The sequence below is a fragment of the Kogia breviceps genome, chromosome 2, assembly GCF_026419965.1.
Source record: "Kogia breviceps isolate mKogBre1 chromosome 2, mKogBre1 haplotype 1, whole genome shotgun sequence".
Classification (NCBI taxonomy): Eukaryota; Metazoa; Chordata; class Mammalia; order Artiodactyla; family Physeteridae; genus Kogia; species Kogia breviceps.
This window is the reverse complement of record NC_081311.1, coordinates 172,005,066-172,028,167: the sequence shown is the minus strand read 5'-3', so window position 1 is coordinate 172,028,167 and position 23,102 is coordinate 172,005,066. Positions and strand designations below refer to the sequence as shown.

General features: G+C 47.1%; 1 protein-coding gene across 2 annotated transcripts in view; it reads right to left on the bottom strand.

The window, feature by feature from the left end:
- Positions 1-3,358: 3,358 nt before the first annotated feature.
- Positions 3,359-23,102, bottom strand: part of NRP2 (neuropilin 2) — a 118,654-nt gene continuing 98,910 nt past the window's right edge. For both annotated transcript variants that reach the window (XM_059054042.2, XM_059054041.2), the window contains exons 16-17: positions 8,880-8,930; positions 3,359-6,846 (exon numbers count right to left, since the gene is read on the bottom strand). In XM_059054042.2, coding sequence (XP_058910025.1) covers positions 6,542-6,846; positions 8,880-8,930 — 356 coding nt within the window. In that variant the 3' untranslated portion in view covers positions 3,359-6,541. The remainder of the gene's footprint in view (positions 6,847-8,879; positions 8,931-23,102) is intronic.

Here is a 23,102-nt window from a genome sequence, read left to right as displayed (position 1 = left end):
AGGAGAGGTGAGATGAGGGGGTGGAGGAGGGAGAAAGGTGAAGAAAAAAGGCAAATCCAGAAAGGCCGCCTGCCAGGGCCCTGGAGTCAAGGCTTGGCAATGCAGCAGGGCTGCCAGCGGGGGCTCCGAAAGGCTGGGCTTCAGTTCCCAGTGGAGGCAGTCAAGGGCTTGGGGATGGAGATTTATTAGCAGAGCTGTGCTCCAAACTACGGCAACCTGGCTCTTGACGGTTCTGAGGGGCCTGGGCAGCTGCGGAGGCTGCAGCCTGCCCTTTGCAAACAGAACCGCCCGGGGTTTCCAGGAGAGGTTTGTTTGAACTAGGGTAGAGGAGGGGCCACGCCTGACCACAGCTGCCCCGGCCTGCTGGTTTGGCCAGGGGCCTGGGCTTTACCTCTCTGCTGGTGCAGGACTTTTCCGGGCGCCTCTGTGTGCACGTGGGCAAGGCCGGCTCGGGCGGTACCTCTGTGGAGAGAGGGGCCCTGCTCACCTGGCGCCACTGCGCAGGAGGAGGGATGCGGGACCTCTCACCTGCGGCCAAGGGTCTTTCTCTCGCGGCACTTGGAAGCCGGCTGTGACCAAAACAGCGCTCCTGCACACAAAATGGTCCTATGGGGTTTTCTGGCTGGGAAGAGAGAGGGCACAGGCATCCTTCTCTGGATAAGCTGCAGAAACAACTTGACCCATGGCTCCCTCGGAATTCCCTGGCCCCATCTTCAGGGAGAACACGGAAGGCATGTCCTTCCTCCAGGAGCTCCTCACAGGGGCCCCCAGGAAGCCAGAGATGAGGAGGACTGGCCTCGGAGGGTGGAGAGCAGGCTTGTGGCTTCTGGGAGGTGGGAATCTAGGGGCAAAGCCGAGCCTGTGTCTCAGTCCTTAGGCTTCTTTGGAGCCTTCCCCGTTGTTCATAGAAACTAGCGTTAAAGTTACTGTGACGCCCACGGGCAGAGGAAAGGAAGCTTCGAGGACCTACACAGGTAACATTTTCTACTCTGATCAGCAACCCCTTGTCTCACGGGTTATCCCCCCGGGGAAACATTTCCTTAGGCGTTTTGTTTAGCTCAGCCTGCGACTGGCTGCTGAAGCCTGTGAGGACTGGGATAGCCTCATCCTTCCATGTCTTCTTCACGCTCCTCTCTTCCACATCCATCACCGCCACTAACGTTGCAGGGGCAAAAGCGCCTCGGCATCCAGATGGGTCCTGTTTCCCTCCAGGATGGGCCTGTTCCAGCTTCATTTCACTGCCTCCCCTGAGGAGTCTATAAACATTTCCAGAAGGATGCAGATAAAGGGGTGGGGGGAAGATCTTATGTAAACCCTAGATGGCTAGAGCCCAGGAGATATTAGATTATTAGGGCTTTAAAAATATCCACAAACTCAACTAAAGGGAAGTAGGAATTTGCTTTCATTTTAACGTCTGTGGTTGTCATTAGGGTCAGTAAAACGATAGAAGCAGGCAACTCAGGAGACACGTGATATCATAAAGATCACAGGAGGCGCTGAGAGGGAAGCTGCAGAGATATGACTGGGGTGACCTTACTGGCCAGTAAGGAATGGGGACGGGGTGCACTTGAGGGCTGCCTTTTCTGTAAATGAAGGAAGGCCAACGAGTGAAGCAAGGCAGCACGTCCTCACTGACTCCCCAGTCTCGACGCCCTTCCCCCTTGATCATACTCCTTTCAGTGCTCTGCTTTGTGGTCATAGGAACACAGCAGACTCCTTCCCACAGCAGGATCTCTATATGCTGTTCCTTCAATTGGGAAAAGTTGTCCCAGGTACTTGGCTTAGCTGACTTCCTTATCTTTTCAGGTTTTAGCTTAAATATCACCTACTCAGGGAGGTCTTCCTTGATCAGTCGTTTACAGGGAGTGACCCTGGTAATTCTTTAAAAAAAAAGTTTCCAAGAGATATATTGTATTGATATTATATCAGATTCATTAGGTTTCGTTATGCTAAGTGTTGCCGACTATAAAACGGGTAAGTTGTATTTAATGTATTAACCCAAATCCTGTAACATCAGTAATAAATAGCCATGTTTTGCAAATATGAACTCAGGTGACACAAATATTATACCTTTAATATCGAGTAATTCTCTGTCAGAGCTACGTGTTTATTGCCTTCATCGAATTTACCATCAGCAGTCCTTATCTTATGGGCTTGGCTGTCTGCTTTCCGTCCACTTCACTGGAGTATAAGCTCCAAGAGCTTACAAAATCAGGAAGTGCTCAAAAACATTTTTTGAATAAACGATGGAACCAAATGTGAACAGAGCTTCCGGATGGGGGAGAATTCAGCTCTGGTTCACAGCTTCGAGTCTCCCATGTGTGGGGTAGTGGGACGTTCATAGTAAGGCTTTTCCTTCCTCATCCTCTGGAAACTTGTACTACCTAAGAGTGTATTTGACCTCCTTTAGTTTTCTCTGGCCAAAGTCTAGTTTGTTTTGCATTCAATAACCCATAGGTGAGAAGATCCCTAATCATTTCGTGAAGCCAGGCTACTTCTCCTTTCTCCTAGACCAGAGGTTCTTAAACTTGAAGGTGCATAAGAAGCCCCTTGGAGGGCTTGTTAAAATGTAAATCTCTAGGTCCTCCTCCCAGAGTTTTTGATTCAGTAGATGTGGACTGGAGTCCGAGAATGTACACCTCTGACAAGTTCCCAAGTGAGGCTGATGCTGCCAGTCTAGGGACCACACTTTCTTTTTTTGCGGTACGCGGGCCTCTCACTGTTGTGGCCTCTCCCGTTGCGGAGCACAGGCTCCGGACGCGCAGGCTCAGCGGCCACGGCTCATGGGCCCAGCCGCTCCGCGGCATGTGGGATCTTCCTGGACCGGGGCACGAACCCGCGTCCCCTGCATCGGCAGGCGGACTCTCAACCACTGCGCCACCAGGGAAGCCCCCAGGGACCACACTTTGAGAAGCACTGATATAGACCTTGAAATGACCAGAGATATTGACAAGCAAACATTTGAGCAGGAAGGCAGCAGCAAAGAGTCAAAAATTGCAAGGGACTGGCGATGTCTAGGGAGGAGGAATGTTTGTAGGGACCACAGTCTCAGAAATCTACCAGGCAAGGCTTTGAGCTAAAGTAGCCCACCTGGCCAGGTACTCCATCACCCATCTACATCATATTTTCACCTTATAAAAAGCCAGCTAGCCAATCTACCTACTAACTTCACACAAAAGTGCTGAGAAACATTGTCCCAAGAGAACGACCAACCATCCTGATGTGGCTGGGATTGAGGGGTTTCCCGGGACACGGGACTTTCAGTGCTAAAACCCAGGAGCGTCTCAGGCAAACTGGGATGATTTGGTCACCCAGAACCCAAGTCTCTTTGTCTCCAATAAAGAAACACGCAGAAAAATACCTCTGGTATAATGTTTATTTAAATAGTAATCTTAAAAAGGCTTTATACAAATCATATAAACACAGTTTGACATTGTTGTTTATTTTTTACATTGACGAATCACAGTAAAAGCTCTCAGGTTCCCTTGATCTGGCTCAGCCAGCGAATGGTCAAATACCTTTAACTGCAAACCTTGGAAAAGTTAACCTTCTGTGTGACAGTTTAACTTTTTCCCTTGTTTTCTTGCCATTCATGCTCATTCCTCGGACCCTCATTCCTGTCAACTCCTCATCCCCACCTAAGAGAGGAAGCAGCCCTGTGGCCCTGCTGACCACCTAGTCCGGGAGAGCGTGGAGGTAATGTGTCATTCAGTACAAGGCAAAAAAGGAGATCAATACTGTGAGTAGGGTTTCCCAAAGGGAAGGACTCCAGGAGAGGGATCAGCTAGCCTACCTGCAGATAGAGACAACAAATGCACCCTGGTCAGGTTATAATCAGGCTCCACTGTCTTTCTGTCTTCCAGCAGACCAGCCTCCGGTGCTGGTGAGGTATCTACACGTAGCCCTGGATGCCCTGCTTTTGTTCAGCATTCAGAGCCCACGCAGGGCCTCAAACCAGCCACTGGTGAGTATGGCTACAGGACTTCAGAGGGATGCAGGTTGAGTTGTACATAACTTAGAGGTGAACTGCAGGCCAGAGGCAGGGCTGGTCTTTGGGGAGTTGTAAAATGGCCCAAGGGACATGAGAGGGCCAGGACCTCCGGCGTCGGCTTTGTGTGCGTGTGCGTGTGCGTGTGTGTGTGAGTGACTGTTCCACGACGCATGTGGGATCTGAGTTCCCCGACCAGGGGTTGAATCCGTGCCCCCTGCTGTGGAAGTGCTGAGTCTTAACCACTGGACCGCCAGGGAAGTACCCCTCACCCCACCCCGTGTTGGCTTTTGAACTCTCTTCTTCTGCAGGCTAACTCTGGAGCCCCCTGGACTTGCTAGCTTCCTGAACACTGAGTTACACAGAAAGCCGAAGAGGAAGGTGGGCTAATTAAGAACTTGCTTCTGTCGCACGCCCACCCCGGGGTGGCCTGAAGCTAAGTCCTTGGGCTTGACAGCTTTACTTTTCACCTCTAACTACCACTGTGCCAACGAGTGCCGAGATCGGCAGTGACTCTCGGGCCCTAGGTCAAAGTCACAACAACATCACTGAGTCCCACGTGACCATTCACATACACAGTAGATACAGAGAACTCAAAGGCTGGCAAAGACACACACACATCTGAATAAATAGCTGTCGGTATGAACTCTCCCTCTCTGCATACAGAACACTGTGACATTACCACCTGAACTAGCATTTCCATAAGTTATAATTTAAAGGAACCAGCCAGGTGAACCTTCCCCTTTCACCTGGGCATGAGACAAATGAAATTGTGGGTGACCATAGCAGCAAAAATGGTCCGACAGTTTAACCACTGATAAACAATTGGCTGGGCATACTGTTTGGGTTTCAAATGTATTTCCAGCACGCAGGCAATCCTTAGGCGTTACTGCAGAATCAAGATTTGGATCCTGACGTGGACAATCTTATCCTTCACACAGTTTCATGCGATTCCGGATGCCTCCCCTTCTAGATCGGTTGAGAGTCATCTAGGGTGATGACTCGCCCTGGGGTGGCAGGGCTTACTCCGCCAGGAGGATCTGCTACGCGGGGGAAACTGGGCGTGGAGCCGCTGGGTCAGGGAAGAGGAACAGAGGAATGCCTTAGCTTGTATGGTATTCACTGACTTCTACGTAGAAGGAAAATACGTTTTCTTCATTTTCTTTCAAGGCACTTAATAAAAAAAATACATAAATGTGTGTGTGTGTGTGTGTGTGTGTGTGTGTGTGTGTGTGTGTGTGTGTGTAAGAACATAGGTCTCTCTGGGGTTGACGCAGAATGAGCATTTTGGTCCGTAGTGCTTGCAGACTTCTGGTCACAATCAGCTCACGGACATCCTAGTTCTGATGCTTCTGAAAGGTTGAGGTGGTGGCTGTCATCCCAAGGAGAAGTCAGTGTTTACTAGCCTGTCAGAGAGACGGATTTATCACAATGTCTCTTACGGTCCTCCTCTCAGCCTTGGCGTGATCCCAGAGGATGGACTTCTTTTTCTCTTTCCACTGTTCTCCTTTCCAGCCAGTGGTCGCCTGTTCCATCTCACTGACGGAGAAACATACTAGTAGCCTATATTTCCCCAGCCCCATCTCAGAGAATATCAGATAATGCTGTTTTCTGGGGCTTACAGACCTGACAAATGAGTGCATGTGTGTATATGTGTGCATACTTGTGTGTGTGTGTGTGTGTATGGTGCATGTGTGTGTGCATGTGAGTATGTTTTAGAAGAACAAGGAGGAAGGAAAAGGAAAAGCAAAACCACCACCAGAGGCCCCACAAAGTAGCCTCACAGCCACAAATTCTGGGTCTAGATTGAATGAATGGCTCCTATTCACAAAGCATGTTAAGGCTTGTCCGCTTCTAACACGGAGGCGCTTCTATGGATTTTGACGTGTGAAGTTTCCCTTCTGGTTTGTTTTAAATCTCATGTAAGAAAGAGCTGTTCATGCTGACCCTAAAATGGCAAGCTTCCCCTGGATAAAAAAAGTTAAAGGCAACAACATCCTACTGAAATGCTAGGACTGGAAACGGCAGCTTGTCAAGTTGGCTGGCAGAAGCTATACCACAGCAAACCCCGGAAGTCATAAGACGATCAGAGGATGGGATAAACTGAACGGCTTTGTTTTGGAATTTGTTTCTCTAAAGATGGAAAGTCTGAACAGACCCGTTGCTTTCCAAGTGTTGATTAAAGAGAGAAAATCCCTGCTCTGTTCTATACTGGAAAAGTCATTCTCTTTTGCCTCGAGTTGCTCATAGACCAAAGAAATATAATAATCACAAACTCACAAACAAAATAGAACTGTGACCCCCAAAGAGATGAGCTCCTGTCTTTGTCCCAGCAATGATTTCGCCACGCAGTCCTAGGTGGGTCACAACCCCCTGAAAGGCTGCATCTCCCCTCCTCCCTCGACTTGCCTGTCTGTTCTGTCCACACCCTTCAGTATTCTGGATCGGCTGGATCAAGATTATGGCATTCAGTTTCCAAAGGAAAAAAAATTGTCATCTTCACTTGCCCCTCTTGCTGGAATGAAACGTCAGATGCGATCTGGGTGTAACCCGTCAGGCCTCTGAGCAGCACTTCTGGTGGTTCATCTTGACCTTGTGCTTGAGGCCATCATAGAGCTCAAAGTTGTAGTTCTCCAGCGTGGTGCAGCTGCGGGAGCTCAGGCCCGAGTAGGAGCATGTGCAGTAGAGCAGCAGCCCTGCACACGTGGCTCCGAGGAGGACGCCCAGCGAACTCATGGCTATGATGGTGATGAGGATGGGATCCAGGGTGTAGAGCCAGCTCTTTTCTTTGTCAGCCAGAGGAGCCCCAGACCCGGAGGTCGGGGAAGAAGAGTTGCTCCAGTCTACCTCGTACTCATCTAGGACATAAAGGACACGAGAGATTGCAGGCACTGCTTCTTTCAGGGTGCAATAACTGAGGCTCCCCCAGCCCGGTTCAGAGGTTCTTCAGAGCCCAGGACTAAGCTGTAGACTCTGGAACTACACGGCTTGGTTTCAAAGCCCAGGCCTGCCTCATCCTAGCTCTGTAACCTTGGGCAGGTTATTTAACTTCTCTTTGCCTCAGTTCTCTTGTCTGTGAAATAGCGTCACTAATAACCTCACTGGCTTGTTAGGAGGTTTAAATGACTTAATATTTGCAAAGTGCTTGCTGACCAGCACATAGCAAGTATGGTCTAAGGATTAGATACTTAAAGAATCTGATTCACATTAGGTAAGCTCAGATTTTCACAGAAGCTTCCTTCAGGGAGCCTTTGGAGCACCTAGAGTGGCCCTGTGTTCTGGGCACCCTTCTTTCTTTGCCTCCTCGTCCCGACTTCCAACTGCTTCAGCTTAAATCAAAGAACAGGCTGAGGCTATTTTCACACAATGAGTTTCCCAAGTTTGCATTCTTGGCCATCCAAGCGGCAGATTTTTTTGAGCCATCAGACCTCTCGACCTAAATCTTAACCTTACTGCTATGTATTATGCGTCCCACCCCGCCCCCCCCCCCCCAGAATCAGATGTTGAATTCTAACCCCTAGTACCTCAGAATGTGACCTTATCTGGAGATAGGGGTTTTACGGAAGTCATCAAGTTAAAATGAGGTCCTTAGCGTGGGCCCTAATCCAGTATGACTGGTGTCCTTACGAAAAAGGGAAATTTGGAGACACACATTTCTGTTGTTGAAGTCACCCGGTTTGTGGTACTTTGTTATGGCCACCCCAGCAAACGAATATACTTATATTTCTTTAGTGTGGCCAAGGCATGACAATATTCATGGAGAATTTTGTGGGATTTCCTAACAATCCCATGAAGAAGGCAAGGTGATATTATAATTTTAAAAAACAGATGAGGAAACAGAGGTTTCAAGAGATTAAGTGACTAGGTAACACAAGTTCCCAGAGTTAACAAGCAGTTAAACTAAGAGTATAAATCAGGCTTTCTCCATCCACCCCATCTTAGGGCTTCTGCTGCTTGATCTATCGCAGCCTCTCTGGGAAGGCCAGTTGTGCAGCTTTGCCCATAAAAGGAACGTCAGACCGGGCTTTTCAGGGAGAGTCTGCATTCGGTTAACAAGGTGCTGTTTGGGTTGGTCACTCTGTTTCTATAGCTACACTTCAAGTGTTTGATTAAGGTCAGGTTTAAAACAGCTGCTCCAGAAACTGCTCTTCTTAAAGGCATCAATCTTGGTCTAAAGCTGTCCTTTGAGGGCAACCTTGGTGATCTCTCTTGGGGATCAGCTCTGGCACTCAGAGACTCCCAGAGAGACCTGCGTTGCTCTGAGTCGAGGGAAGATATTACATCTGCGTGTTTGCTCAGTGCCCTTCCCGTCAGGACTCTTGCTCCAGCCTCAAGAAGTATGTGTATTTGAAGCAGGAAAATTGAGCTTGGAATAAATATGATAACATGAGATGAGCAGTGTAGACCAGAAACCTAAATCGTGCAACAAGCCCCAACTTGGAGTCATATAGAGCGTGTGAGAAGGGTTCCTGAAAGCCATGGAATTGGAAACCACAGCAGGCCTGAGAGAATATTTACAGTGACGCTCATTCACTCGGCCCTTTGTGGAAGGAGGTCAGTGGGTTCCAGCAGAGACATGTGTAGAGAAGCCCGGCTTTCACTTCTAAGGGGCTTATTCAGATTTGAAGTTCCTCAGTGTCCAAAGTTGCCCAAAGTAGGAGACCTGTTTCAGATTAGGCAGAAAGAACTCAATACACTTTCTAAATCGCTGAATTTGACCTTGAGAGGGCAACAGATGGTTTCTTCACTCCTCTCTGGATTCTTTTCCCTTATATTTCTGGCCGACAGTTCTAAATTCTGGCCCTCCAATACCCTGGACATTATTTTTGTTTTTGTCTTTATAGCCAAACTTGACTGTCATGATTATCTTCTCAATCATAGCAATACTCACCATCAATTTCATCCTCGTAGCCCTCTCTCCCATGTATTTCTGGGATGTCCACTATAACGAAAGAGAAAACAAAAAAAAAATCAAGTTAGAACAAGTTCTATTGCCGTAGCTAAAAGGCAGAGATGTTACCTTGCTGAGCATTACTCCCCAGCACTGCAGGCAGCTAAAGAGTCACTTTCTGCTTCTAGGTCATTTAGTATGTACATGACTGGATTCTTTCCCCTTCAAGTGATTTGTCTTTACTTCCAACGATAACCAGAAGAACAGAAACAATCAGAAAGGCCTCTAGCGCCAAGTAGATGCTTCCGTGTGTCTTTGCAGTGACTGTTGTTTACAACCAACGTAGGTCTGAGTTTTATCTAAGGCACCTTCAGTCAGTGGTCTCTCACGTCCGTAATCAGTTGCCATGACTGCAATGTTCATTTGATATAGCAAACTACCCCTCCTCATATGCATGCATCTAAGTGGGCACAAAGTATGAGTCTTTCTCCTCTGGATTTCAAATAAATGTAAAGTAATTGAAGGAAATCACATTTCATCATTACATGTTTTAATGTAGAACTGGAAAGAATGTTGTAACGCCTGTCCACCTCCACGTCTGTGCTAATATGCCTTCTTCTCTTTCCTTCCCAGTCTATTTTTCCCATTGGCTTTCTTCACGGTTTAGAATAGATAGATCAAACATGGGCATCCAATCTGACTCGCCCAGGCTTGAACAGAGCTAAGTTAATTTACTCTGAATTTTCTCCAGTATTCTCACTGTCTATCTTTTTCTTTTTTTTATGATAATCTTTTGGGGAATGGGGAGGATAATTCAGGTCTCTATTCACCATGCTGTCCATTTTATAGAAATCAGAGCCAATGGAAATTACCTGTCTAAAATGGTAAAACACTAAAAAAGAGAAGCAAATACGTGGTGAAGAAAAGGGTCTTATCATTTCTTCCTGTCTCACAAGTTAATTATACCTGCGTCTGCTGTCAGGTCAAAATGGCTCCAGTGAATGTATGTGGCCCTTCTGGAGTTTCAACCCCAAGTCAGGTGAACTACCTCAATGTCAGCACTATAAATTTATATTAAAAAAATCAAGGCTTAACACAAACCCCAAATTCCAAACAGCTAGAGTATCAAACAAGAGGAAGACAAGAACTTCAGACCAGCCCGAACTTCTCCCTCGTCTGCACAACACCTCGGGGAAGATCTACTTGACTGTGACCTGAACCGAGGACCAATCCATCACTGCCATACCTGACATTCAGTCTTTCCCTGGAGACAGTGGTTTTCATCATGTTTGAAGTCTTCTCATTCCTGGCCAAAGTGCTAAAGCACATCCTCATCCTTTTGGTCGCCAGTAAGGGATACAGAAAACCACTTGCTAAGACCCTACTTGAAAAGATGGATGCCACGTGGCACCAATCCTCCATAAATCCAGCCTGTTCCTGGCATGTTGATAGCACAACAACTGGTACCTGCAGGCCATGACAGCTTCCCCACCTCAATGCCCAGCCCCTGTGTTATTCTCCAGGACTCTACAAAGCAGGCTGTGTCCTTGGAATGAAGATGTAAAAGTGAATCAACAAGAGGCAGGTGGTGTCTCTCATAGGGATCAAATCTGGCTTGTGGAAATCAACCTGGAGCTTTTTTTTTCTAACCTTATGAGAAAAAAAAAAAAACATGGAAGGAAACCATCACATTTCCAACAATTCATCATTTTTATGGGATGCTCATATGTCAACAGCTTCACGGTTAAAAGATGCAGAACATTGGATAAGGATACGTGGATTAGCCCAGGACGAAAACTGTGGGGCTCCTGCCAGTGACTTTTGGGCCTAATCCTGTTCCTGCTTTTAGGGATTCAGTCTTTGCCAAGGTTGTGACAAATTCTTGGAGGCTAGAATGCCATCTCGCTCCATCTCACACCCTCAGGGAAGAACTCTTAAGACACTATTGATCATGGGCTGGAAAGGAGTAGATGTGGCATTGATCTCAGTGGAAAATGGGGAAGAGGCTGGTAATGATTATGAGAACCTTTTGTCCCAGGAGATCACAGCCTCTTGTCTCTGTGGGCAGAGGACTGGATGAGATGACCTCCCAAGGAGAGGTCCATTTTTAAGGTTCTATGAAATTGATTGCCCAGATGTGGCTGAGATTTCTGCCCCTGGAGGATCAAAGCCTACTTTAGGTGAAGAACACTTTAGAGGCTTGACTTGGCTTTTTGCATAATCACTGCTCCCAGGAGTTTGGGTGAGTGGGAAGGGGTCAAAAAAAGGATAAGTTAATCAACATTTTCAAAAGAGCATCTGTTCACGAAGCCTTCAAGAAAGAATGACACACTGGGGAAAACCCCGGTAAAGGGAACATTTGTACAAAAAGCAATTTACTTTGATAGCAATTTTCTCTAGTCCCCTTGCTAATCTTGATATCTGTGTTTGATTAAGAGCTTTCTTTCTCAGAAGCCTCTTTGCCCAGCACGGGTCACTTTCCTTCTCTGTTGAGCCCAGGAGGTAAAGCTCTGCCTGTTTCCTCAGGATGCTGGCAGGGAGGGTGGATGTCCGCCGGGTCCCTGTACTTCTAGTGAAAAAAAAGGCAAGGGCAGGTTGGACGGAGAAGGGTGACCCAGGAGCTCAAGGCAAAGAGTGGAGGAGGCAGCACCTCCCTGGGAAGGGGACATGGCAGCCACAGGATGGAGACCTGGCTGGGGAAGTGAGGTAGATGGCAAAAGACTGTGGGAACCAGGGACGTGGAATTAAATTTTTTTTAAAATTTTTAAAATTTTTTTTTGCGGTACGCGGGCCTCTCACTGTTGTGGCCTCTCCCGTTGCGGAGCACAGGCTCCGGACACGCAGGCCTAGTGGCCATGGCTCACAGGCTTAGTTGCTCCGCGGCATGTGGGATCTTCCCGGACCAGGGCACGAACCCGTGTCTCCTGCATCGGCAGGCGGATTCTCAACCACTGCGCCACCAGGGAAGCCCCAATTTTTTTTTTTAAATGAGGAAAAACTTGGAGAGGAGCTTCCAGGACTCTGTTTTCGTAGGTGGGTGTGTTTGTGAACGGGAGACAGATGAGGGAGAATGGAATGAGCCCCACCTTTAAGAGAACACAGATCAGGAACGGATCTTTCCACCCACACGACTTCCACTTTCAACCTTTGTGCTCACATGACCCTGTTCCCTTCTGGGCCCCTGTTCAGATTCAACTCAGATCAGTCTGACTCCAAAATCTGAATTCTGACACTCGGTATTGTATTAGGGCCAGAGGATACCCTCTCCCTTCAACTCCCCAAGATGTGCACTCGAGCAACCCCCCTAATATCATCCCTAACCCATTCCAACAAGGGTGAGCCTTGTCTTCATCCTAGTGGGCTGGATACACGGCCCCTGGCCGTTCGCCTGCATTGCTGGCTCACCACTTGGATGGGAACTCGCGGACACTTCTCATGAATGTGAGGATGCGGTGATCTGAAATTTGGGACTTCACATTTTTCCATGATAAGCATCCCCAGACAGGGAAGGCTGATTTACATTGCTCTTCAGATGGCAGTTTTCACTTACTGACGAACCAACCGATCAACCAACCCTCACTTATTAAGAGGGGTGAGACTACGTGCCCGGGAACCACAAGGAGGAGTTTGGGAAAGGAAGATGTATGGGACCCGGTGTCTACGATCGAGGCCCTTCGGTGTGATCGGGAAGCAAGGACTCACCCATGCCAAAATAGCATAAAAGAAAGCGGGGTGCTGTGGAGGGGACTCTAAGTGCTGACGAGTCTGGGGCAGGGAGTAGGCAGATAAGGCTGCACCAAGGCAGGGAAAAAAATGCGGGAGGGAGGAGGAGACGGCTTTGGAATGGAGGCTGCTGCAAGGGTGGGGTGGGGATGTGGAGTTCCAGCTCCTTTCTCTGTCTGGTGGATAGCGATGGTCTCAAACATGGCACCTGAGCCCTTTTACTCGTACACTGATCTCTCGGTTTGGGGCTTGTGTTCATTTTTATCAGATCCACTGAGGAATTCAGAGATTGCCCCGCCGGCTCACAGATCTTCCACCCTGTATCTCCCTACAGGAGAGTCAGTCTCTGTCCACCCCCCTGCACTGGCTGCTGCAGACCAGCAGAGTGAGAGGAAGAAGAAGTCATGAGTGCCTGGAAAGGAGTTTAACAGAGTTTGAGAAATCAAGTGAGCAGAGTAGCCACTAGTTAAACAACAAACAAAAAACCCAATTCAACGAAACCTGGCCGGGACTTCCTTGGAGGTCCAGTGGTTAAGATCTGCTCTTTCAATGCAGGGGGCGTGGGTTAGATTCCTGGCCGGGGAACCAAGATCCCACGTGCCAAAAAAAAAAAAAAAAAAAACAGCTCCGCCTAGGGAATTCCTTGGTGGTCCAGTGGTTAGGACTCCCAAGCTTCCACTGCAGGGGGCATGGGGGCACGGGTTCAATCCCTGGTTGGGGAACCAAGGTCCCGCATGCCGCACGGTGCGGCTGGAAAAAAACAAAACAAAACAAAACAGCCACACAAAACTTGGTCGTTTTCATATTGACATTACATCTCAGGCTGAACAGTCCCCTTGTTTCCCTTAGCGTCACTGAGAGGTGGGTTAGGTACCCAGTGAAGAGTGATTCAAGGTCTCACCTATCTCTTACTATCCTGATTTTCCAGAGCAAAAGACCCCATAGTGACTAGTTACTAAAACATCCTCTGGACTGTCTAGGAACCCCTTCTACCCCAGAAGAGTCAAATATTCTCCAGCATCCTTGTCAGTACATTGCAACACTACAGCACAAACGGGGAACAGCCATACCCAGCCATGAGCTCTGCCTACTCTAAAAAGATGTGATTCTCCCAGAGGGGTCTGGAACACTGCCTGGCACTGGAAGATCACACATGCCATGCAAGAGAAATGCCCCAGACACTCCAACCTGCAAACAGAAAATTCCCCCTGAGTGTGGTTTAGGTCTAAAACAAGAATGCCCTCTCTCATTTAGATTTTCCTTCCCACCCTCTCTCTCTTTACACACACACACACACACACACACACACACACACACACACACACACACACACACTTTATCTTTTCTCTCTCCCTTATTTTCTTCTTTTTTCTTCTCTTAAATTAGGATCCTTTGGGGTTAGTTTGTTTCTCTGCAGTTATAGAAAAATTTCAACCTTCCCTTTCACCACATCTCATATGCTGTGGTTGCTGTGAGTATATTTTCATTGACATTGTTCTGTTTACTTTCTGCATTAAAAAAAAAAAAGAGCCTCACAAGATAGTTAGGAGAGTGAGGAGTGTACCCCAAATAACTGGCTACTTTTAGGTAAGTGATTTAAGACCATATGTCCCTGAATCACTTGCACACTGATCAGGACACCAACGTATGCTGGCTTTCTCTGAAGAGTCCCTTCCAGGCCAACTCCGAACAGTGCCTTAAGAGGCCTGGTGGAAGCTGATGACAGGCTGGCCATCCAGAATGTGTAGCGGACACACTCTAAGGACGGTACCCGGAGGGGGGCACGGGATATGGAGGAGCACTAAACTGGGAGCAGGCTTCCTCCTTTTCATCCGAGCTCTGCCGCTTCACCCAGGTGTGAGAGCCAGACGCGTCTCTGACCCTCCCTGGGTCTCAGCTGGCTCCTCTGTAAAGTAAGCACTGATGTTCTTTCCTGCTTGAGAACTCATCTTTACAGGAAGAAAATGAGAAAGCTCTGATGGCCTTTCTGCTGAGGGTTCCCTGAAAAGGGTGGCTGGCCGTAGACAAGGCAACTTCTACAGAAAAGGGCTCACCACCCGTCTTCACCCCGGGTCTGTCCTCTCCTGGAGGTGGTCACACCTGAAGGCATCCACCTTAAGGTGCCCGTGGAAGGAGAAGACCATGCAAAGGACAGGTGAAAGGAAGCCATGAGGTTCCATGTTTTCCATACTTGCTCGTTTAGCTTAGGAACCAGTCCTGCTAAGGGGCAACTGAGGAACTGACAGAGCTAGTAAATGGTTCCCCAAGTTTGAAGCCTCCACCTTAGCTGAGGCAGGGCTGACAGGACCTGGTGAGAAGCCAGTTAACCCACATATCCACTCAACCCACCAAAACTGCAACCGGCCTTTAAAGCAAGGATTGAAGAGACGCCTACAGAGGAAATCACCGAAACCATTCACTTTCAAGGGTACCAGGGGTCATCGCGTCTTCTTCAAGGAGGAAGAAGTTGGGGAAGGAGGGTAGAAAAATGCAGCAAGTCATTGAAGAGCTCGGCAGTAGAACTGAGAGTCAGCCATATTTTCGACACCTTGTTTGGGGCTGTGATTTATTTGGGATTAGCTCTTGGCCACTTAGAGCCCTCGTTGAGTTTGATTCCAAGTTCCCGAACCCCCAAGTCAACTAAATCACACTGGACCTTTCAGATGGGAGTAGCCTTCAGAAAATTCTCTCAGTCACTTTGTTCTGATCCCAGCAGGAGACACAACACTGTGATCTAAATAAATGAGAAATCATGAAGGACTAGCGGATATTTCTTGGCCCTTCAACGTGTTTAATGCAGTTTAATATTTAGTATTGGCTGAAGGTTCCTACTCCCTACCACACTTAATTTCCCTAATTCAGTTTGTTTATCCCCTGTTGCTATAAGGAGCCAAAAGTTCAGATGCAGATCGAATGTTTGCCAAAGCTCCTCCATTGGCTACTTGAGAGCCATTCATCCCGTGCTGGGTTTGGCTTGAGTTTAGAAACACCACCAGAAGATCCTTTATCGTGGGTTTTTTTTATCTCTTGGGCTATAGCCAAATCTACGCAAAGTCATGGAAAAAAGTATTTTTTTTTTTTTTGAAGTTTTCAAATGGTTTCAAGCTGGAAAAGAAAAGGGGGCTTGGTTTGTGATACCAGAAGACTTTGAACATGATTTTCTATTATTTTTAGTTAAATAATCAGGAGGAAACACTAAAAAGAACTGGAAATACTGACTGCAAATGAGAAGGCTGTGAAATGGCCTAATAATACTTTCAAATGTGGAGGCAGATGAGCAGCTGAGGCCAGAATGGCTCCACTGAGCCCCAATGATGGCGTGAAAATAAGAAAAAGGAGGCGCCAGAGAAATGTTTACTTCTAAACATAGGCTTCATGATAGTGTAGGCTGGAAAAAAAACCAGTAAGGCTGATGGAGGAAAATTCTGGAATCTTTGCTTTGCTCTAGGTCTTTGAGAAATCAGAGATATTCTCCATTACTGTAAATGGGTATGTCCACAAGAAAGAGGCCCTTTTTTTGTTGGCTACCTTCTCTGAGGGTATGAAGGTAGGAATAAGAAAAGTTTGGAGAAAAGTGTCCCCCCTTCCACTGCATTCTTGATTTTTTCCTGAGACGTTAGGAAAAAAGTCTCATATTTTCACATTTCAGGGAGTTCGCCAGGCTTTAACATTTCTCCTCTCCTCCAGTCCCAAGGTTCAAGAGGGCATAAACTGGAAACACTGCACAGGTGGAGAGGTTTGGTATTGCCTGGGACAAGTGAAAGGATGGAGGAGAAGAAACAAAACTTCACCCACTTCCAATGTGAAAAGCAATGTCTTCTTTTTGCGGTACGCGGGCCTCTCACTGTTGTGGCCTCTCCCGTTGCGGAGCACAGGCTCCAGACGCGCAGGCCCAGCGGCCATGGCTCACGGGCCCAGCCACTCCACGGCACGTGGGATCCTCCCGGACCAGGGCACCGAACCCGTATCCCCTGCATCGGCAGGCAGACTCTCAACCACTGCGCCACCAGGGAAGCCCAGCAATGTCTTCTTAAAGATTGTCCCTCTATGTTGTAGGTCCTTGGGAAAAAACTCTCTATACACATGTATCTCACCAAGAGAGTTTGCTTTACTTAAAAGCTGGGCTCTTCTGAACACAAGGATCCATGACCTTGTGATAAGATTTTAGGGCTTCCAAAGAGGTACCTCTCTCTGCCCATTCAAGAGGTGATTTCCCCCAAAAGTTTGCTGGTGGCTGAGAACTGTGGTTATAACGTAAGAGACTAATTCCTCCGACTTTAGGTTTGGTCTCCTGTAAAAATGTAGCTACTTGGAGGAAGCAAGCAATGAAGCCTCTGTGTTGGGCATCTGACAGGCTCTTCTGGCAGGAGGCCCTGGTAGAGGGAGGTGGAGAAAGTGCAGGAATGCCAGAGGAGAAGAAAAGGAGCCACCGAGAGAGGGTGCATCTGCAGAAAGGGGAGGGTGGAGGTTGAAGATGAACCACAGCTGACCCAGAGGTAGATAGATAGGTGGGAATAGGTCCTTCTTGGGGAAAGAGGAGGGGACGGTGGCCCTGTGAGGAGTTCAGAGCCAGGAAATGATGATGGCGGTGAGAGCTCAGGGCTTCCCGTGGACACTATTCCCGAGCTCGCGATCCTGGTCTGCAGCTGGCCAAGGCTGAGGTGGCACCTTGGGGGCTCCTTTGACAACCCACGTCAGCCCCAGTCTCCATCCTAGTGACTATCTTCCCGCCTCGGTACCAGCTGTCGGAAGTGCCCTGGAGAAGCGATACGGAAGACCACACGGCCCTCAGGGTCCTTGTATCCCTTCTCCCAGCTCCTTGGTGGCAGTAGGGAGATGCAAAGAGAGGAAAAGATTCGTACCAGACTGTGCTGAAACGAGCCTCAGTAACCAGCAGGCCGACTGAGAATAGGACTTCGGTCAAGGCCACCTCAGGCTCAAAGCTTTCTCCGCATTCCCTTCATTACTGGAGTTGGCTGCTCTCTAGCGAGTTCCGGAGAACTCCAGTCCAGCATCCAGTTAATGAGTCCTGCCGCCTGAGAAAGAAACCGCTGCTCTTGAAAGCCAAGACGTGGTGCCGTATCATTCCCATTCTGGATCAGAGCCTTTGCCTTTGGGTATGTCAGTTAATGATACTAAAAGGGTTCAATTTCGCACAATTACACACAGAAGACAAAACAAGCTTGTGTGTGTGCGTGCGCCCGTGTTGCTCACCCACACCTCACTCTTGTGCTGCCTTTTCCCCTGAGCCACCAAGAGTTATACCCAAGCCTCAAGCCCTAGAGGCAGCAGTCCTGGGTTTTTGGCAGGTTGGAGAAAGCTGGCAAAGCTCATATATGGCCGTCACACAATCCGCTATGCTCAGCGTCAAAGTCACATTACTTTGACCCCTTGGCCTAAACGCACAGTAGAAACAAGGGTAGCAACTCTTAGAAGAAATGGTGTTTTGAACTAATGGGTCCCTTGGCTTCTCTTCTACTTGTCCTTCCTCTCTAGAGCCACCTGGGGCTAGCAGCTTTGCCTGCACATTGAAACCTCCCACTGGAAAGCCACCACACTTCCTACTACCTTTCCTCGGGTCACATTAGCCCTGACCCTCCTCAGAAAAAGCTGGGTGCCTCCTTTCAGCCAGGAAGGCCTGCTCCTCTCAGGGCCATTATGGGGCCCTTGGGCACAAGGCCACAGGATTAGGGACTTTCTGTTGGCACGTGGGCCTACTTGTGGCTGTTGGAATATTTTTGTCTGCAGCACTGACCTTAAAGGATGTTTTTGACACAAATTTTTTTAGTAGAAAACATAAATAAATAACAGCAAGGCACAGCACAGTCACTCTTTGAAGAAACCAAGTGGAACTCATTAATCATGGAGAACAGGGCTCTGCCTGCTGAACCAGGGATAGAATTAACTCCCAGGCTACGGTGGCCACAGCTCCAGCGAGCTGCATCTTATAGCCAGGCTCACATTCTCTGCAAATCAGCATTAAAAGAAGTGCCTGTGATTAAAATTCCCTTCAACTAAAATTGTCCTCAGTCTTCCCTTGCAAGCACTCCACCCACTTTAGAGAAAGAGAGAGAGATAGTCACAGAGATTATGTGGCTTCTGCACATGACAGGGGATATAATGCAGGGTGTCTACTGGTTTGTTACCCTCTCAAATGGGGGCAGGTTCATTTTAAAGGTAAAACTCAGCCACCTGAAGCATCTATTAAAATGTAAACAGGCACACCATTTGACCCGATATTCTATCCCAGAGAAACTTGCACAAAGAGGCAACCTCAAGGATGTTCACGGCAGTATTGTTTATCATAGAAAGAAAACCTAGACACAACCTGAATGACCACCAGTAGGGGAGCAGTTAATAAACTGTGGTACAGCAACATGTTACGAAATGCTAGACAATAGCTGAAAAGGATGGGGTAAACCTATCGGTGTGCAGCAAAGTATCCTCAAGGCTTTGTCAAATGGAAAGAAGCAGTTATCCAGCAAAGTGAGCAAATGTTGATACTATTTACACAAAACCAAACTAACCCCAACCAAAGCAAACTGCATAATTAGACATGAACATATACATCTGTAAAGGTGTAAAACAAGGCCCGGAAATATATACCTCGAACAATTTCTCATGGTTCCCTCTGGGGAGGGGGTGGGACTGGTTAGCAATGAAATGAACCTCTTTTTAGAAAAATTATTTGCACTTTTTGAGGATATAGTCACGTATAACTTGTAAGTTAAAAAGAAACGAAAAGAAACCTAGCCAGAGACCATCTTAAATTTTCCCCCAACGGCCTTTTTCAGTATCATAATGACTCTGGTCATGAGCCTCCAAGAATAGCTGTTTTCCCCACCCAGGGCCAGTCTTGCCTCCAGCATGTTTGTTGCTGACTCTTCAAATGGCCTTTCCTATTTCTTGGTCCGATGCCGTGGGACTTTAGTTTTATTGGGAGCTTGGACATCAGTGACAGCAAAGCCCAAGAACAATTACTTTACTGGAAAGAGAACAGAAGGATTCTGGGTCTCCTGTCCACTGGGCTTGGGGCAAGAATGGTTTCTGCTGTTTGCCCCGAAGCACCAAGATTCTGCCGTGTGCCATGCAGAAACCATGCTAAAAGGGGGTTTGCTCTTTGGCAAGTCCCCAAATCTTGTATCTCTTCCATGCTTAAGTTTGGGGCCAAAAGGAACTCCTCCACACAGTGCAAATGTAGTCTGGCTGAGGCCTGTGGCCTGATGCCTTCTAAAGGCACAGGTTTCTGATTATATCGAACCTCGAGACATACTCCAGTGCACCTGATCTGTGTCAGGCTTCATTAAATCCTACACTGTTCCTAGCTGTTAATTTATTTAGATAAGCCGATCTTTTCCCTGCTGATTATAAGACCATTGGCTGGTGTTTCCCTCTCCCCTCCTTTTCCTCTGGTTGGATTTCTTTTGTGTTTTCTTTGGGCCGTCACTGAAGTGGATGAAAGGCAAATTACAGCTGCAGGAGCCCCAGTGATGTACACAATCAAAGAGAGAAAACAAGCCGCACCTACAGATCTGCAGTTCCGCTCAGATGTGGAGCCCACAACACGGACAAATTAAAACTTAAAAATGAAGCTCTTTTCATCAGAGATTACAGAAAGGCCAACAACGTTTGTGCAAAACAACTGCAGAGTCAGTGAAGAGAGGTGATGAAAACGAACACAGGGCCACAGCCGATTGGCCAGGCTGCGCGTATCTGGGCTAGGAGGGCAGAGTCTTGCTGCAACCGTAAGAATGCACATTTCAACTATCATAAGGCCAGGTAGGAGCCAAGACAGACGATCCTGGGCCTTGACATCTGGTGTTTATGACCCATGGAAATACAATTCCTGTAACATTTATGCTTGGCTTAGGTCTGAAATACCATACGGATAACAGTGCTTGTGTTTGACGCCTAAGATCAGAATCGTAACTGTCTGCTATTTGGGGGAAGAGAGAGTGCACATAGAATAAGCCTTGGGATCAGAACCAAGGTGGGAAAAGCAATGATGAAATTCTCAAAGGTGGCTCCAAAACCAGTAATGCTAACGAAGCAGAAGCGATGGCTAATTCAGTTCACTCTGGCAAATTTGGTCCCAGGCCAGCTCATGAAAATGTTGACTGAGCCTGGCTCTTTGCTGGAAATAAATGCTTTTGAGGTGCTTTCATTTCATCTTTTGCTCATGGGAACAAATGGCTTTAAGAATAGCCAAATGTTATGTAGACAAAATGGGTACTGATGCTTGTCATTAGAGGAACAAACAATGCTCTAAACATGGATATTCTGCTCTTTTCCCCTGCAGAGGACAGACAGTGACATCTATACTGAGCCATCTGTACTGACAACACTGCCTGTTAAGATCTGAAAACCCAGAAGCCTGTTTCCTTTAGCACCACTTGGGCAGGTTTATAGGTGTAAGAAGTACTCCTTCCTGGATCTAGGTTTAGAAGGGAAGAAAAGCAGGATTCTGACAGAAATAGGATCTCCTGGACAAGCCCCTTTTCTTGGGACCTTAAGGGATGTTCTCAGACTCTGAGGAAGGCTCTGGGGTTGATGGAATGCTTCTAATACACCCCACGAACAGGGAGTGATGGGAAATTCTTTCACCACCTCTTTTGACCACCATCTAGAAACACTGAATAGCTGGGAGGCTGTCTTTCCTAGATTTTTTTTGCCCCTAATACCCCTCAGACAGAAATATTTTATATAACTGTATCACTAACTACTCAAGAAAGAGAACCAAAAGAAAAATACTCGTCCGTAAGCTCTGGCTTTTGAGTAAGTTTCCCCAAGTCGCCCTCCTCAAAGTTGTTATAGAATTGTTCCTTTTATAAAATGTTCCACCATGATATTTCCAGGTTCACAGTAATCATATAATTATCTTCCTAACTTGCTCCGAAGTCTGGAATACCTTCGAGCCTGAACATGCTACAAGTTCCTGTTTTGTCTAGGAAAGTGCTCATAAATTGGAGATTGACGTCTCCGTGGAAGGAATCATTTGGTAGGCAAGGGGTAAGATGTCACTACTTCTCCAAAGGAAGCTATCTGTCTATGCAGAGCTGAGTACATGATTCAGCTTCCTCATCCCACCCGCCCCCCCCCCGGGGGGGGCCCTTTGAAAGTAGAGTCCAATCTCCGGGGATTTGCCATCAAGAGAAATTTTGTGGAATCACATTGAGTAATTTAGCACTTAGCAACTTTTGCAAAATCCCACACCAATCATAAAAATTGGCTCAGCTGCACAAATTGGATAAAACTCCTAACAAGCAGTAATAAAAAATAAAAGAAGGAGAAGCTGGCATTCAGCCTCAAGGAGAACCTACCTCCCACAGAAATGCCCTGTGGCTCAGAAGGCGATGTATAAACTTTGGAAACATCAGTTCTTTCACAGCCTACATTTCAACTTTGTTCTCACAAGCCAAGGTGGAAAAAAAAAAAAAAAACCCCAGGTGTTTGTATAAAAATATCATCACTTTATTACATTCCACACAATACACATTCAAATAGTTTCCGATGTCCACAAGTTATTTTGACACACAGGCAACTGAGCAATGCAAGAGATGTCACAGTTATAGGGCGAGGGGATAAGAATAGGAAGTAAAAATCTTTAAGTTTTCTTGTTGTTCTTTGGTAATTTTCGATTATTCAGGTGTTTACTTGCCTGCTAGTTTCATTTTTAAAGACAGGGTCTTCTTAAAGATGGGGTATCAACCTCAGAAATATTACTGGGTTTCCTATCCTATTCTGGCTTTCATCCCAAAAATGTGGGACAAAGGAAAAGACAATTGACTTTCAGCATTCTGTTTTGTCAATGGCAATGCTATGATCCTTTTTATTCTTTTTTCTGCCTTCACCGGCAATTAGGGGATAGCAATTGCTAGCGTAATATCAAGGAAGGGATTTTTAACCCAGAGGTAAGGGTTTCCCTCCCGGAGCTGTTAACATGAAAGCTCTACTAAGGCAAATACTGTACCAGCCTGAGCTAGACCTTCAATTCATTCATTCAGTAATTTTTTTAATCGTTGCTATCACCTCTTTGTCTTCTGAGAAGCAACTCTAAACATGCATGCATGCATTCACCTGTCCAGTCTATTTTTCTTAGAAGAGAGGGACCCTCCCCGCCCTCCATGAAATACAGATTTTGCTTTTTAAAGCTGCAAGGCATGACATTTAACAGAAGAGCTTCCCTTTTAGCATAGTACCTGGATAATACTATGAAAGTCACTTGGGCTGCAAGAGCAGAGAGAGAGAGAGAGACAGAGAGAGAGAGACAGAGAGAGAAGTGTGACATCCCCAGCTGAAGTGCATTATGGGAGTCACAGAGATTTAAGCAGTCTCATATTCTCAGCGACAGCATGTACATAAAGATGATGCCACACGGGGCATCAGATAAAGATACAGCAAATTTCACAAAGTTGTTGTCATCTTCTTTTAAAGCAGGGAAATCCTCTAGGGTGTACAGTAACAGTTCCTACACTGGCTAGACTTTCCAGGTGTAATTTC